General features: G+C 44.4%; 1 protein-coding gene across 5 annotated transcripts in view; it reads left to right on the top strand.

Annotated features, from left to right (window-relative positions):
* LOC111526725 (protein HIRA) overlaps positions 1–18,169 on the top strand; it is a 102,547-nt gene that overhangs the window by 3,530 nt on the left and 80,848 nt on the right. For all 5 annotated transcript variants that reach the window (XM_023192584.2, XM_023192583.1, XM_023192588.2 and 2 more), the window contains exon 2: positions 17,859–17,921. In XM_023192584.2, the coding sequence (XP_023048352.1) occupies positions 17,859–17,921 (63 nt within the window). The remainder of the gene's footprint in view (positions 1–17,858; positions 17,922–18,169) is intronic.

The following is an 18,169-nucleotide window of genomic DNA, read 5'->3' as shown; positions in this document are numbered from 1 at the left end:
GACTGGGTTCAAAACTGCATCATTTACTAGCTATAAATTTTTGGACTTATAACTCTACTTCTGGGCCTTGGTAAAATAAAACTTATCTCTTCCATTTTATCCTGTGACCAAATATAAAAGATTGTTAAATTGAGATATATAATAATAGCTATCATTTATATAGAAGTTATGTGTGTCAGGTATTGTTCATACATACACATTTTACTTTGTGTTCTTGGATATAGTATTCTCTATATATTTTATTTTAGAATTGACCGAAATAAGCTTCATTTCTAAGTTAGATTAAGGTCAGAAAGTGAAAACAACTAGGTTTCTGGTTTTAAAGCTTGTAGAAATATGGAGTTTGTATGTTTAGAAAATCTCACTGAGATTCATGACTCTTCCCAACTCTGGGCCTTTGCTCCTGAGTTTTTTCTGGAATTCTCATGCTTGGGGAGACAGCTCTCATGCTCAGCTCTTTGGTGAAGCCCATTCTAACCAAGAGGGCCAGGACTGAAAGAGCTCTTGTCCACCTTTGGCCTCTGGTACACACTTTGATGGCAGTGTTATGAAAAGGGATTTGGGAAATTTTCAAGAATAGGATAATTTCCCAGTAATCACATGACCTTATGGTGTGTGTTTTCTCCTGTCCTGCGACTGGATTATTTTTACCCCTACCTTGTGTCATTCTGAAAAGGATTTGAAGCTGTCCTACTGAGACCTCAGCATGAAAATTAAATAATTCAGCTTGAAGGGAAAATGTAGGCAGAATCGTATAATGATAAAGTCAGGAGTGGGTGGGTAAGATCCAACCTGCTGCCGGAGGGCACTGCAGACCTATGTCTGATAATTGTCAGGGAAAGGATCCTAATGGTGAGGTTATATGATTGCAGTGGTTGAGAGATAAACTTGGCAGTTGCTCTAAATCAGTGATTCTACAAGGCAATGTCTAGAGACATTTATGGTTGTCACAACAGGATTGAGCAGGGTAAGTGTTGCTGGTATCAAGTGGGTAGAGGAGAAATCTACTGTTAAACATCCTGTAGCATGCAGGACAGCCCACACATGGAGAATTATCTAGCCCCAAATATCAATAGTGCTAAGGGTGAGAAACCCCGCTCTGAATAAGTTATTTGCCTTTTGGTGTATTTGTCTTATAGTTCCGACTAGACTGTAAGTTTCTTGAGGACAAGAATTTTGTCTTCTGTTTTTGGAATCAGATATCCTGCTCTGGAGTCTCTGTGCCCTGCTGCTTACTAGATAATGTGACAAAAAGTTTTTCTGTCTCTTTTCCTAATCTGTTCATGAAGTCAATAATTCTTACCTCACCTGCTCCATATGATAGCTCAGAAAATGCAGATTCTCTCAGTAATTTCTCTCCTGACTTATGCCTGAAGACAGTAGGTTGATTTAGGAAAATAACCAGAGTACATCTGAAGAGTCAGAAGAAAACTGGGTGAGATTTTGCTGTGGATTTTTCACTAATTTATGCAACAAACATTGAACCTAGAAGGTAAGAGTTCTGTGGGGTCCAGGGGTAAATAAGGCTCTCTCTGAATGGAAAGCTGTGTGTAAGATAGATGAGAGAGATTGACATACAAACCATATTCTAGAATGCAGGGCAGGGGAAACAGGAGCTAGAGGAATAAGCATGATAGCCCAAGGAAGAAGGGCACTCCTCCAGCAGAGTCGGGTTTGTGGATGTGTTCTTGGACTGAACCTTGACGTGACTAGAATTGTGATGGCAGAGAAGGTGCTACAGCACATGAGACCATCAGGAGAAAAGACCCAGAGGGTGAAAGCATTTAGGAAAAGACATAGAACATGTTAGGAGGGAGGCTAAACAGGGCAAGAGGGAGAATGGGGCTGGGAGGCAGAGCCTTGCCAGCAGCTTGAACTTCCTTCTTAGGGTTGGGGGAGGAGAGCATTGAGGCTTCTGAGGAAGCTGGATAAAACACCCAGCCTGTGTCTTAGGAAGGCCCTGGAGGAGTTAGGAGTTTCCAGCCTTGGTGAGATGCTCAGGGAGACAGGGAGGTCACAGGTGATGGAGGTGAGAAATACAGAGGCACTAAAGACAGGGTAAAGGTAGAATTAATGGGGCTTGGCCATATAGGCAGGTGACTATAGATTTGGGCCACTCTGAGTTTATTTATTTATTTGTTTATTTTATTTATTTATTTTGAGACAGAGTCTTGCTCTGTCACCCAGGCTGGAGTGCAGTGGCATGATCTCAGCTCACTGCAACTTCTGCCTCCTGGGTTCAAGTGATTCTCCTATCTCAGCCTCCCGAGTAGCTGGGATTACAGGCACATGCCACCACGCCTGGCTAATTTTTGTATTTTTAGTGTTTGGTATTTAGTATTTTTGTATTTTTAATACATATTTTTGCCATGTTGGTCTGGCTGGTCTTGAACTCCTGACCTCAGGTGATCCACCTGCCTTGGCCTCCCAAACTACTAATATTACAGGTGTGAGCCACTGCGCCCAGCCACTCTCTGAATTTTTTTCTTTAATACACTGGAGAAAGAGTATGGATGAAGGCTAGAAAATGGGATTTTCTTAAACATTTGTTTTACTCTAAGAAGTGGTTGAAAAGCTATTTTCATTTCATGAGCAGAATCATAGTTACACAGCTGGGAGGGACTTCTGGGAAGGATCTGACCTTGACCACTGAAGCCAAGTAGGAGACCTGCTGCCACTGTGCTGATCTTGGGTCCTGCTGGTGACCAGGAAGAGGATGCTCTGTGTCTGACTTGACCCCCCCTTTCCCCAGAGGTTGCCAGCATGTTCTGTTCATCCAGGGTGTTTGCCTAGGGACTGCAGAGGTATCTAGCACATGAACCAGAGGTATGGAATGGGCCCTGGGGACCAAAAATTTATGCAAAGCACATTTTATCATCCTGCCAGAGTCAGCAACAACACCTGGAAGTGAGTGGGATTGTGAACAGTGTGCATATTGTCAAATAGCACAAAAGGAGTGTTGCAAATATAGTAGGGTTGCCTGCCTTGTTCCTTGTTAGCAGAACCCCGATTTTTTTGGTCTGCCTTCTGCAGGCCAAGCTGCTGATAGCCCTAAGCTGGTGTGTGGGTAAGTGCCAAAGATTTGTTGAGGAACAGCTATGTAATGCCATTTCGGCCCTTGAGACTAGGAGGGGATGGCTGCTGGAACCCCCTAGGGAATTAGATAAGAGGAGATGCTTGAAAGGCCAGTCTCTTCTGCTGGACTTTACTAGGTCTGTGTGTAAAAGCCAGCTTTTGACCATGAGGATGGGGCCAACACTGATTACAGGAGAGGAAGACAGAGGGACATGTCTCTTTAAGTTGCTAAATTAATGCACCCTGAAGCTGACCTATCTCAGGACTTGTTATATATGATAGAGGATTACCCTTGAAATTCTCTGTGACTTGCAGCAGTACAGTTTGCAGATGGAAACAGGCTGAGATGAGGTGACCCCCCACCCCCAAGATTCCTCTAGAAGTGATGAGATGTGTTGAGAGTCACACTTAGACTCCAGCCCAAGCCCAGACTTACTCTTTCTAATTTGCTAAGCGCTGGCCTTTGTGCTGAGGCTGGCCACTCTGTCCTGGAGAACTTTAAGCCTATTTCCTCCTCAGAAGGACAGCTTTCAGAAACCACGTGGTACAACATGGGACCAGGAGTCTGGTCCCTGGAGCTTGTCCTCTGACTGCTTCTGTAGCCATTCTGAGTGCCTTGGGGCTTCTAACCTGGTAGGTTTCTCCTGAAGTGTGCTTGATGAGCCTTCTCTGGCATTTGGTTTTCAGGAGTTCTCTGGTTGTGGGGTATCAAGAATGTTTTCAGTGAGAAGCTGAAGGGAGAGGTCTGTGCCCCAGCCTTGGACTTTGGGTCTTCCCCATTGGCCTGATTGGTCCAACTAGGTCATGTGCCCTCTCTTGCATCAGTCATCGTTGCCTACTGGCTTACATAAGGGACATAGTGGATATCTGAATAAAAATGGAGTTGTATTAGATACCTCCCCGGGGGAACATACACTCCTGGAAAACAGACTTTGTCTTTGCTCATGCCCTTTTCCCAGGGCCAGGAATGGTACTTGGTACACACCATAGTAGTCACTCAGTAAATGTTGAAGGAGTGCTGAGTGCTGGAAGTTGGTGATGGAAAGTGGCTGATGGATGGGCAGCTAACAGTGTCTGTTGTCCTTGGCTGGTAGAGTTGATGTACTGCACATAAACTTCTTGTTCATCCTGGCTGGCTCTTTCTGGTGGAATCTGCTGGGAAACACTCTGCCCAAGCCTTACCCAAGGAGTTCATTTACATGATTCTGTCTTCTGGAGCTTTCCATTTTAGGAAAGGAAGTGGATGAAACAGATAGCAAATGGTTTTAAAACACTCCTGGCAAAAAGAAAACCCATTTAGATTAACATTTGTTGCTCCTCAAAGCATTATCTGCCTCGATGCATTAAAAAACCTAGGGTAGGCCAATTCCCTGGGAGGCTACCCTGGCAAAAGCCGTTGTGGTGATGACCAGACAGAAAGGACAGGTCCAGGGATAGACCTACATTGGAGCAAACTCCAGGTCTGCTTCATTCTCTAACAGAAGGTCTCACATAGAATAGACACTTGATAAATTCACTACTGTTTTAAGAACTGAAAATGTATGTGCATGTGTGCGTGTGTGTGTGCGTGCGCGTGTGTGTGTGTGTGTGTGTGTGTGTGTGTGTGTTTTCAGCTCTTAAAACAGCAGTGAACCAAGCAACATGCCAGGCTCTTGAGGAGCAGCCTGTTATGCATCCTGGCCAGTGAGACTGAGATGGGATCTGCTGGGGGTTTCCTGTGTAAGTGGAAAAGAGATGTGGGAGGGGAGCTTCCTGGTAAGACACAGCGGAATCACAAACAAGATCCTGTGGATTGGAGAAACAGCAGACTTAGAGATGAGGAATGATGAGGCAGAGGCCGGGGATAGACAGGTTTAAATGGGATGCTTTGGCAAAGCCTGAGTGAAAAGGTAGCATTTGAGCAAGGACCTTGTTGCAGGAGTCAAATTCTGAGCTGGAGATTTTTGCATGCAGGATTGCTGGGGAGGGCTCTTGGGATCCACACCAATGAAGGAGGGAGGGAAGCAGGACCAGACAGAGGGAGAAGGCAAGCTGTAATGTAAGCACAGAGAAAGCCACAGCCAGCCCTGCTGGGAGTTCTGGCGCTGGGGAAGCCCTTTAGTGTTGTCCTGGATTGGGGTGGGGGACCTAGGCCCTTTACTCCTGTGTCCACAGCCTGGATATAGGCTGTTTTGGGAAGGATACCAGACCCTGCCAAAGGAGTTCTTCCACTGAGGGCAGGTCTGACCTGGAGAAAGACTCTGCAGGGAGCTGTTGGGGCTGCCAACACTCCACAGATAGCTATGGGAATGTGCTTTAGTCCCTGGAGGGTAGGGACCTGGGCATGATACCACAGCATTCACTGCAGGCCTGATGGAGATGAGGAAGGTGCCATCTTAGGGAAGACCATTCCAGGCAGAAAGAAAAGCTGGAACTTACCTGGAGGGTTTGAGCAGTAGCACGGATGTCATTGTGGTTGGAGCAAGGCAACAGCTGTGAGAGAGGAGGCCAGAGAGAGAATACCAGACTGACTGGGAGAGCCTAGTAGGCTACTAGAAGGCCTTGATTCTCCCTGCAAGGGGAGTAGAGGACGACTGTGATCTGACGTGGGTTTTAGAGATCTTTCTGACTGCTACATGGAGACTAGATTCATTGTGGGGGACCGGGGGAGAGAGGAGCCAGGAGACCAGTTATAATGCTAACTACTGGTAGTAATCCAAGCAAGAGATGGTCTGGATCAGGATAGTGATGGCTGTGATGGAGAGAAATGGTTGGAGCTGGTGGGGGAGACTCTGTGTGTGTGCATGTGTATGTAATACATTACATGTATATATGTGTTTATATGTGTGTTTTATATATATTATATATATTTATATTTTATATATAATATAATGTATATAACATATATATTTTATATTTTATGTGTATTATTATATATATAAAAACACATTCTTTTCAGGTATAATTTACATAATAAAATGTCCAGACCTTAAATGTATAATGTGTTGAATTTTGACAAATTAATGTACTTTGTAACCTGTTCCCTGATAAAGATAAGGAACATTTGCATCTCTCCAGAAAGTTTGAGTTATGGGTATGTTGGGAAGGTAGTGTCAAATATGGGGTATGAGATAAGAGAGAACAGGCCAGGCACGGTGACTCACACCTGTAATTCCAGCACTTTGAGAGGCTGAGGCAGGCAGATCACTTGAGGTCAGGAGTTCGAGACCAGCCTGGCCAACATGGCAAAAACCCGTCTCTACTGAAAATACAAAACTTAGCCAAGTGTGGTGGTGTGTACCTGTAGTCCCAGCAACTCGGGAGGCTGAGGCAGGAGAATTGCTTGAAACCCGGAGCGGGAGGTTGCAGTGAGCCGAGGTCACATCACTGCACTCCAGCCTGGGTGATGGAGCAAGACTCCATCTCATACACACACGCACACATACACAAAAGAGATAAGAGAGAACAGAAGGATGAGTTCCAGTCTAAGGGCAGAGTTGCTGCCTACTGAGCTCAGTAAGACTGTGAAAGAAGTTAGGAAAAATTAGAAAATGCACAGAGGAAAACACATTGTTAAAACTTTTAATATGGTCTTTCAGACCATTTGGAAAAACACAACTGGGTGATTTTTTGATTTTAAAAGACACATTTAGTGTATGCACATTATACAAGTGTCTGAATTTTTTTAAGACTTTAGCCAAATCCCCATCGGTCACCGTAGCAAATCCAGTGTCTTTGGTATATGGCCTCCCTTACAGACCTTGCATTGTACAGATAACTGGCATAGCTAAAATGTTGCTGTGCTTTTTTTTTTTTTTTTTTTTTTTTTTTTAAATTGAGACGGAGTTTTGCTCTCGTTGCCCAGGCTGGAGTGCAATGGTGCGACCTCGGCTCACTGCAATCTCTGCCTCCAGGGTTTGAACAATTCTCCTGCCTCAGCCTTCCGATTAGCTGGGATTACAGGCACGAGCCACCACGCCCAACTAATTTTTTGTATTTTTAGTAGAGACGGGATTTCACCATGTTGGCCAGGCTGGTCTTGAACTCCTGACCTCAGGTGATCCACCTGCCTTGGCCTCCCAAAGTGCTGGGATTACAGGCGTGAGCCACTGCGCCCAGCCTGCTGTGCATTTTTCACTTAAATAGTATTGTAGGTTTGTTGTCTTCTTAATTGTGGTTGTTGTTGAGCTGGCAGATTTTTCCCCCTGTGGAAATGTAGCTTTTAATTTTCTAATGGAAGTAGGTGGAAGGGACTAGATTTATAGGAGTACATTTTGCAGATAACTTTTTGTTGTTAAATTTAAGGGATATAAGTGCAATTTTGTTACATGGATTTGTTGCTTAGTGGTGAAGTCTGGGCTTTTAGTGCAACCATCACTTGAGTGATATACATTGTACCCTTGCAGATAACTTTTTTTTAAGAAACAAGTTTTTGTCGCTCAGGATGGAGTGCAGTGGCATGACCTTAGTTCACGGCAGCCTTGAGCTCATGGGCTCAAGTAGTTCTCCTGTGCAGATAGTTTTTAGGGAATACCTCTGTTCCGCAAAATGAGGGGGGAAAGAAGTATAAATAAACAGAAATGCCTTTTACCAAAACTTTTTTTTTCTTTCTTTTTTTTTTTTTTTGAGACAGTTTATTTTTGTTGCCCAGGCTGGAGTACAGTGACGTGATCACGGCTCACTGCAGCCTCAACCTCCTGGGCTAAATAGATCCTCCCGCCTCAACCTCCTGAGTAGCTGGGACTACAGGCTTGCACCACCACTCCTGGGTAATTTTTGTGTTTTGTTTTGAATTTGTAGATCTGAACCCCATCTACGGGGGGTTCACCATCTCTACAGATTCTCTCGAATTCCTCAGAGCAAGTAATCTGCCTGCCTTGGGCTCCCAAAGTGCTGGGATTACAGGAGTGAGCCACTGTGCCCAGTCTCAAAACTTTGTTGATCATATGTTGGCAGATGCTTCAGGAGAAGTGATTAAGGTCTCCTACATGATATACCTGTGACATTTTTCCACTTTAGCTTGTGGCGTGCGCACATACACACACACACACACACACACACACACACACACACAGTGGTTGTATGGTTACAACAGCTTCCTTCCTGTGCTGTTTTCAATCTCTTAGGCATCTGACACCTATGAGATGTCATTGTGTTGTGCTTACTAAAGAAGATGGGGATAAGTTTTTGTGGTCGAAAGTGGTAGAGATAACAGCAGCAGATGACTCTGTGAACCAGCCAAGGGTGTGCTTCCCACCTGCAGGCAGTTGGTGAAATCTGAGTCCCTACAGCAGGAGATCAGGAGCCTGCCTGCCAAAGATTGTTACACAGGTGATACTGAAGGTGTGTTTGAATGCAGTGCTTCTGTCATGAGCTTTCTGTAGCCGTTCAACAGCAACAAGTATTTATTGTTGTGCCTGTTATGTGCCAAGCCACAGCTCTGGGTCCTGAGGGTGAATTAGTGAATAAAACAGACAAAAGAGCTGATCTAGTTACTGGAGTTTACATTCTAGTGGGCAGAGTAGACAGATACAATAAAGGAAATTAGTATGTAAGAAATTCTCGAGGAAACAAATAGATCAGGACTAAGGGGATTTGTTGTGCCATGTTGGGGAAGTAATCCTTTAAATCAGAGTTGTTAGGGTAGACCTCAGTGTGAGGGTGACATTGAGCAAAGACCTGAAGGAGGCAAGGAAGAGTCAGTACAAGGCCCAAGATAGGAGTGCACCTGGTACAGTCCAAGAAAAGAGTAGGACCAGTGATGGCGGGGGTTAGTAGGAGATGAGGTCAGAAAAGTTGTGGGGGTGGGTTGGCCATTGTGCAAGGATTGTGATTGTTGGCCTCTCCTCTCAAGGTCTGGCCTTAACTGTGTTGGGGCAGACAGTGGGTAGAGCAGGTTTGGTGGAAAGATCAGACCATTATAGAGAAGATCAGGGTGAGGTGTCTAGAAGGCAGTCAGCCATAGGAGTTACTTGCATATAGGTCACATTAGTGTGTTTCGGTGATGAGTTTCTCCAGAGAGATTGCTGCTTATAGAGTGTGCATATTGTGACCTGCACATGAAAAGAATCATTTTTATTATGACCTAACCTCTGGTGTTTGGATATTTACCTCTACTGCCTTATATGTTAGTACACACATGTATATATCGTTTTTTAAAAACAGGCCTTGTGTGTGTGTGTGTTTATTTCTTATCAAGATGATTATAGATTCACACCCAACTGTATGAAACACTGAGAAGACACTTCTGGCCTTTGCCCGGTTTCTCCCAATGGTAACATTTTGCAAAACTGTAGTTGACATTGACATATGCTACCTATTTTTTTAAATTTATTTCCCCAGTTTTATTTGTACCTATTTGTACATGTGTATGTTTAATTCTATACAATTTTGTCACCTGTGCAGGTTCATGTATCTACCACTGCAGTCGAGATGCTGAACAGTTCCAACAATTTTTATACATTTTTTATTTTTTTGAGACAGTCTCGCTCTGTTGCCCAGGCTAGAGTGCAGTGGCGTGATCTTGGCTCACTGCAAGCTCCGCCTCCCGGGTTCATGCCGTTCTCCTGCCTCAGCCACCCGAGTAGCTGGGGCTACAGGCACCTGCCACCACCATGCCCGGCTAATTTTTTTATGTATTTTTAGTAGAGACAGGGTTTCACCGTGTTAGCCAGGATGGTGTTGATCTCCTGACCTCATGATCTGCCTGCCTCAGCCTCCCAAAGTGTTGGGATTACAGGCGTGAGCCACTGCTCCCCGCCTACAATTTTTATAATTACACCCACCTCCCTCCTACACTCCTCCATTTTATTTATTTTTATTTTTGGTTTTGTTTGGTTTTTATTAGCATTTTTAAAATTGTGGTCAAATACACACAATATAAAATTTACTATCGTGATCATTTCTAAGTATGTAATTCAATACTGTCACAATTCACATTATTGTGCAACCAATCTCTGGAACATTTTCATCTTGCAAACCTTTATACCAGTTAAGCAACAACTCTCTATTTTCCCCTCAACTCAGACCCTGGCAACCACCATTCTACTATGTGTTTCTATGAATTTGACTATTTGTAGATAGCTCATGTAAGTGGAATCCTACAATATTTGTCTTTTTTCACTCACCATAGTGTCTTTGAGGTTCATCCACATTGTAGTGTGCATCAGAACTACTTTCCTTTTTAAGGCTAAATAATATTCCATTGTATGGATATACCACATTTTGTTCATCCATTCATTGGTCAAGGGACACCTGGGTTGCTTCCACTTCTTTACTGTAGTGAATAGTGCTACTATGAACATGGGTGTACAAATAGCTCTTCAAGACCCTTCTTTCTTTTGGTTATATACCCAGAAGTATAATTGCCAGATCACATGGTAATTATATTTTTAACAAGGGTTACAATTTCTGTACACCCTCACCAACACTTCTTTCCTGAGGTTTTTTGTTAGTAGCATTTTTTTTTTTTTTTTTTTTCGAGACAGAGTCTCACTGTGTTGCCAGACTGGAGTGCAGTGGTGGGATCTTGGCTCACTGCAACCTCCGCCTCCCAGGTTCAAGTGATTCTCCTGCCTCAGCCTCCCAAGTAGCTGGGACTACAGGCACACGCCACCATGCCCAGCTAATTTTTTATTTTTAGTAGAGATGGGCTTTCACCATGTTGGCCAGGATGGTCTTGATCTGTTGACCTCTTGATCCGCCCACCTTAGCCTCCCAAAAGTGCTGAAATTACAAGCATGAGCCACCGCACCCAGCTGTTAGTAGCCATCTTAATGGATGTGAGGTGATACGTAATTGGGGTTTTGACTTGCATTTTTCTACTGATTAGTGATGTTGACATCTTTTCATGTGCTTGTTGGTCATTTGTATATCTTTTTTTTCTTTTTTCCCCGAGATAGAGTCTCATACTGTTGCCCAGGCTGGAGTGCATTGGCACGATCTCAGCTCACTGCAACCTCTGCCCCCTGGGTTCAAGCGATTCTCCTGCTTCAGCCTCCAGAGTAGCTGGGACTACAGGCACCCACCACCACGCTCGGCAAATTTTTGTAGTTTTAGAAGAGACAGGGTTTCACCATGTTGGCCAAGCTGGTCTTGAATTCCTTACCTCAGGTGGTCCACCCACCTCAGCCGATCCACCTGCCTCAGCCTCCCAAAGTTCTGGGATTACAGACGTGAGCCATCACACCCTGCCTCATTTATGTATCTTCTTTGGAGAAATGCCTGTTCAAGTTATTTGCCCAATTTTGAGTCATGTTGTTGAGAAGTTTTTGTTGTTGTTGAGTTTTAGGATTTCTCTATATATTCTGTACATTAATCCCTTATCAGATATGTAATTTGCAGATATTTCTCCGATTCTATGGGTTGCCTTTTTATTCTGTTGATATTTTCCTTTGATGCACAAAAATTTTAAATTTTGATAAAGTTCAGTTTATTTTTCTTTTATTGCCTGTGCCTTTGGTCTCATATCTAAGAAATTATTGCCAAATCCATGGTCAGATGCAGTGGTGCATGCCTGTAATCCTAGCACTTTGGGACGTCAAGGTAGCAGATTGCTTGAGCTCAGGAGTTTGAGACCAGTCTGGGCAACATGGTGAAACCCCATCTCTACAAGAAATACAAAAATGAGCCAGGCGTGGTGGTGCACTCAGTCCCCAACTATTCTGGGGACTGAGGCGGGAGGATTGCTTGAGCCTGGGAGGTCGAGGCTGCAGTAAGCCAAGATCATACCATTGCACTCCAACCTAGGTGACAGAATGAGGTACTGTCTCAAAAAAACAAAAGAAAGAAAGAAAAAAGAAAAAAATATTACTGCCAAATCCAATCTTGTGAAGCTTTTCCCCTGTGTTTCCTTCTAAGATATATATGCAGGTCTTTGATCCATTTTGAGTTAATTATATATGGTACGAGATAGGGATCCAACTTCATTCTTTTGCATGTGCAGTTTTCACAGTACCATTTGTGAAGGAGACTGTTCTTTCCCCATTGAATGGTCTTGGCCCCTTGTCAAAATCATTTGACCCTATACAGAAGGGCTTATTTCTGGGCTCTGTATTCTGTTGTTCTGGGTGTCTGTCTATGCCTGTACTTCACTATTCTGATTACTGTAGCTTTGTAGTAAGTTTTGAAAGAAGGAAGTGTGAGATCCCCAACTTTGTACTTTTTGAAAATTCTTTTGACTGTTCAGGGTTCCTTAAGATTCCACGTGAATTTTGAGATGGATTTTATTTTTTTATTTCTGCAGAAAGTACCATTGGGATTTTCACAGGGATTGCATTAAACCTACAAATCACTTTTAGGAGTTTTGACTTTTTTTTTTTTTTTTTGAGACAGAGTTTCGCTCTTTGCCCAGGCTGGAGTGCAATGGCACAAACTCAGCTCACTGCAACCTCCACCTCCCAGGTTCAGGCAATTCTCCTGCTTCAGCCTCCCAAGTCACTGGGATTACAAGCATGTGCCACCATGCCCAGCTAATTTTTGTATTTTTAGTAGAGATAGGGTTTCTCCATGTTGGTCAGGCTGGTCTCGAACTCCCGCCCTCATGTGATCCGCCCACCTCAGCCTCCCAAAGTGCTGGGATTACAGGCATGAGCCACTGCTCCCAGCCTAACATCTTAAAGTTATTAAATCTTCTAGTCCATGAGCACATACATACTGTTTTTTCACTTATTTGTGTCTTTGATTTCCTTCAGCAGTGTTTTATAGTTTCAGTGTAGAAGTCTTTCGCCTCCTTGGCTAAGTTTATTCCTACAAATTTTATTCATTTTGATTCTCTTGTAAATTGAATTGTTTTCTTAATTTCCCTTTCAGATCGCTCATTGTTGGTGTATAGAAATGCAGATGACTTTTGTTTGTTGATTTTGTATCTGCAACTTTGCTGAATTCATTTATTAGCACTAATAGTTTTTCTGCGGAATCTTCAGAGTTTTCTACATTTAAGATTATGTTGTTTACAGCTGGGCGGGGTGGCTCAAGCCTGTAATTCTGGTACTTTTTAGCTAGGCATGGTGGCGCACACCTACTTGGGAGGCTGAGGCAGGAGAATCGCTTGAACTTGGGAGGCAGAGGTTACAGTGAGCTGAGATGGTGCCGCTGCACCCCAGCCTGGGTGACAGAGTGAGAATTTGTCTCAAAATAAATAAATAAGTATGTAAGTTTGTGTTGTTTGCACCCACCTTATATATTTTGTTTTGTTTTGTTTTGTTTTGTTGAGACAGAGTCTTACTCTGTCACCCAGGCTGGAGTTCAGTGGTGCGCCGTGTTGGCCAGGCTGGTCTCAAACTCCTGACCTCAAGTGATCTACCTGCCTCAGCCTCCCAAAGTGCTGGAATTACAGGTGTGAACCACCGTGACCAGCCCCACCTTATATTTTAGTATTGTTTTGTAACTGTTTCATTTAATAAATGTTTCAAACATTTTCTTATTTTTAATTCTGTATTTGTCAACATTGGTTAAAACCAAGTTCTCTACTGGGCAGTGCAGGAAAAGTGTTCCCAGGAGCAACATTCGCTGGGCAAAGGCCTCAACTTTCCCAAGCTTCATTCCAAAAGGACATATGCACATGTGTTCCAGTCAGCTCTACCCAATGAACTATCAGAGCATAAAAGCCCAGAGACTTTCTGGAGCCAAGCCGAAGGTCTGCTGAGAGGGAAGAGCCAGCACCTCTCCATTATGCCCTCTCTGCTTTGCCTCTGGCCACCTCTCTTTGCTCAGAGTTTAAGTTCCCATGTTTAGTCCTCTTCTAGGAATCTTTCCCCTGGTGTGAAGGAGGGTACGATTCTACCCAAGCATGCCCTGTCATAATCCCAGCTTCCTTAATGTGTTCTTTATTCCCTGCCAGATGGAAAGCATTTGTGCTGCTCTTGTCAAATCAGCAAACCCCCAGACAGTAGACAGTGACTGACTGTATTGGCTCTGTATTAGGTGTGCAGGGACAACGTTCTGATCTGGGGTTGATCTAAGGATAGGTGATTGCTTGGTGTCTCTAGAGTCTAGGGTGTGTTAATTTGTCTTTTCTTTCTGTCTCTATTACAAAGAAAGTCCAGACACTGGAGGTAGTTGGGAACTCATCTTTGTCGTCATCATGCTGTGCCGCAGGAAGAGTTTTCTAACTAGCTCGGCCAGAAGGTCCCTTTCCTCAGCTCCACCTCAAAGACCCCTTTAGAAGAGGTTCATTCCTGGCTGGGCGCAGTGGCTCACGCCTGTAATCCCAGCACTTTGAGAGGCCGAGGCGGGTGGATCATGAAGTCGGGAGATCAAGACCATCCTGGCTAACACGGTGAAACCCCTTCTCTACTAAAAATACAAAAAATTAGCCAGGCTTGGTGGCAGGCACGTGTAGTCCCAACTACTCGGGAGGCTGAGGCAGGAGAATGGTGTGAACCCGGGAGGCGGAGTTTGCAGTGAGCCAAGATCGCGCCACTGCATTCTAGACTGGGTGACACAGTGGAACTCTGTCTCGAAAAAAAATAAAAATAAAAAGAAGAGGTTCATTCCCAATGATGGAATGTGAGTGACTGCTTTCCTTGGGATGGAAAGGTCTAGTGCTGTAAGGAGGTGGGGAGCCTGCACTGCGCTGGTGTCTGTGTAGGTCCCCTACCATATTTCATCTAATTTACTGCACAGCACTAAGAAAGGAAACATGGTGCCAACAAATCAGGCACGCCTTCCACCAAGGTGTGTCCTCATCGTGTGAAATGGATGCATCTTAGAAGTAATGTGACACAGCATCTTAATCTGTCTCACAAGGTGCTTGTAATGGTGAATGTGTCCTCCACATCTTTGCAGATTAAGAAATGGGTGTGGCCAGATGTGGTGGCTCACGCCTGTAATCCCAGCACTTTGGGAGGCTGAGGCAGGTGGATCACCTGAGGTCAGGAATTCAAAACCAACCTGACCAACAACTACTAAAAATACAAAAATACAAAATACAAAAATACAAAAATTAGCCAGACGTGGTGGCGTGCGACTGTAGTCCTAGCTACTCAGGAGGCTGAGGCAGGAGAATTGCTTGAACCCGGGAGGCAGAGGTTGAGGTGAGCCAAGATCGCACCACTGTGCTCCAGCCTAGGCAACAGAGCGAGACTCCATCTCAAAATAATAAAATAAAATAAAATAAAAAATAAAATCTCAAGACTTTGCAGCTGGGTAAGTGGCAGGGCTGAAGATTCAGCCCATGATGTTTAATGCTAAAACCAAAACCTGTTGCCAGCCTTCGTCCCTGCCTTCCCCTGGAGCCTTGAGGCCCCACCCCCATTTTCCACACTGCTATTGTGGAGCCTGAATGTGAATCTGACCTTGGAATTACCCTGCCTTAAAAGTACCGTTAGAGAAATGTCTGAGCTCCTTACTGATGCTTGCTGAGCCCTGGCCATCTCTGTCTCCTTTTCTTTCTCATACCCTACCTGCACTCTGCTCTGCAGCAGCACGTCAGCCTATTTCTTGATTCCATGCTGTGCATCCCCTCAGCCTGAAATCCCTCTCCCTCACCCGATCTTCTGGCTAACTCTTACTCAACCTTTGGGACCCAATTCAGTTATTATATTTACAGGAAGCCCGAGGCTGAATGAGTCAGGTGGCTTTCTACTTGTGAAGTGTCCATCAGCGGACATCTTACTAGGGGAGTTTGTATGATTATATATCTTTACTTTCTCATTGCTTAGCTTAATGCCTGGCACATAGTAGAAATCTGCAAACAGAGACTGAGTGAGAAAACATACAGTCGATGCTGTGAGTGGGCATGATCTAAAGCGCACAGGCTCTAATTGGTACCTGTGCTCAGCCTATGTGTGCTCTTGGGTTGTCAGGGGAACCTTACCTTGCAGGTAAGGGTTTCTGATGTGCTTCTTGAGGGGACTGATATCATACAATGTCTCACAGACTTATGGAACTGAAAAGCACTCCAAGGGGAGGGGAATGTTCCGCCCTGATTGCCTGTCAAGACCAAGGCTGTCAGCTACAACATTTTTTGTTAAAATGACAAATGCCCAGCTAAAGTTGGCCTAAGCAGAAAAGCAAATGAATTGGAATTTTGGGTTATCTCTTATATGACAAACCCCTAAATTTGCTGGCTTAAAACAATAACAGTTTTATTATTTGCTCATAATTCTGCAGCTTGTCAGGACTCAGCAGGTCCAGCTCATCTTGGCTGTATGGAATCTGCTGGGATGGCTCGAATAGCTTGGGGATAGAACACCTCACCAGGCCTGTGTCTGTGGCCTTGATTCTCACTTGTCCGGGCTCTTTGATGCTCTACATGTGGCCAGTTTGGGCCTCTTCAAAACATGGTGGTCTCAGGGTACTTGGACTTCACACATGGTAACTAGATTTCTCCAGAGAGCCAAAGTTGAACTGCTAGACTCTTTAGGCCTACACCAGGAACTGGAGCAACGTTGCTTCTGTCATTTCCCTTTGGTTAAAACGGATCCCAGGTGTTTCAGATAAGGGATACTCAACCTGTACTACATAATGACCAGTAAGAAGGAAAGTGTATTTTCTTTCAAGTTCATGCTTAATTTGACTGCACGGCTACGGCTCTCCACAGCTGGGTGCTGCCTGGGTCCCATGCTGGGCAGTGCCTTTTGGGCACCAGCATTTAGTTTTCAACACTTGCATGGGAGCCCTGGCAGGACTTCACAGTTCTCAGGCAGCCACTGCCTGCCCACACACCCCTGACCCCAGTACTTGCTGAGTGATTCTAGGGCTGGTGACTCTGGTACTGTGTCTACATTGCCTCCTCTTGGGTGACAGAGACAGAACATGTTCAATTCCACACACCCCTGACCCCAGTACTTGCTGAATGATTCTAGGGCTGGTGACTCTGGTACTGTGTCTACATTGCCTCCTCTTGGGTGACAGAGACAGAACACGTTCAATTAAGAGACTCTTGGCAGCAGCCCATCTATATCAGCAATTGCTGATGCTCAGTTCATTGTCATGTATCTCCTTTGCCACTGAACAAATATTACTGCGCTACCATGCACTGGGTACTACACCAGAGGGAGAATATGTGATCCTCAACAGCAACTGACATACTACTTGTAGCTCTTGTACCTTTGTCCTAGAAGCAGGGAGCTGGACAAATGCCCACCAGGCGTGAGTCCCTTCTATGGTCTGCTGGGTTTCAAGCTCCTACAGTGCTTTTGCCAGTCTGATTCACCCCCCCCCCCCCCCCCCAGCCAGCCAGCTAGCTTCATGGGATCCTAGTGCAAGCCTCAGAACTAATAGCCACAGTCCTTTCTCCTGGAGGAATTGAACAGCTAATTTAACATAGAATGCAAACTGTGAAGGAGGTTCAGCCAGAGGAGATGCTGAGATGGCAGACTGTATGTGAACTTCACAGCACAAACAAAAGAGGGCTGTTTGGAAGCAGAAGTATGACAAGCGAAGAAATGCTCCTTGGTTGCAGCCAGCCCTGGTCCTGCTCAGCTGTCAGCCAGAAAAGACAAATAGTGCTCCTTTTGTCCAGGCTGCCAGTCAAGTGCAGATCTGCACAATAGGGAGATGTCTGGAGTTATAGCTGTGTGTCCTTTTCACTAAGTACCTGTGACTCAGAACTTTAATCATGAACAGCTCATAGTCTTTACAAACACACATCCCTGCAAGATGGCAGACAAATGCCCAGGCATCCTGTGGGCTCAGCCATTCTCAGTGATGTAATGCTTCCTCCCACTGTTGGACTTTCAGCAGTCCAATGTTTGGAGAATCTTCTAGCAGTTTAGACTTTAACTGAATCTGTTGAGTTTGATACTCTTCAATGAATAAAAGCCAATTTAGATGTTGTATTTTTTTTTCTTTGTTTCCAGGCAAGCCAATTTTTTCAGTTGATATTCACCCTGACGGGACCAAGTTCGCAACTGGAGGACAAGGTATGTTTATGGAATAATGAAAGAGAAAACTTGGCAGTCCTGGCACCTTGCTCTTCTCCTGCTGTCCATTTAACTGTAGAGGGAGTACTTGCTATTTTTCAGTACAGATGCAACGCTGTGTAAAATGTATAGTTATGATGTGTTATCTGAATGGATAAAATCAAAATCCTTTTATGGCTTTAGTGTGCTCTCTGTAAATATTTTGGCAGCAGGTTTATCATTCTAATTTCTGTTTATTGGGTTAATAT

The sequence above is a fragment of the Piliocolobus tephrosceles genome, chromosome 19, assembly GCF_002776525.5.
Source record: "Piliocolobus tephrosceles isolate RC106 chromosome 19, ASM277652v3, whole genome shotgun sequence".
Classification (NCBI taxonomy): domain Eukaryota; kingdom Metazoa; phylum Chordata; class Mammalia; order Primates; family Cercopithecidae; genus Piliocolobus; species Piliocolobus tephrosceles.
This window is presented reverse-complemented; position numbering and strand designations above follow the sequence as displayed.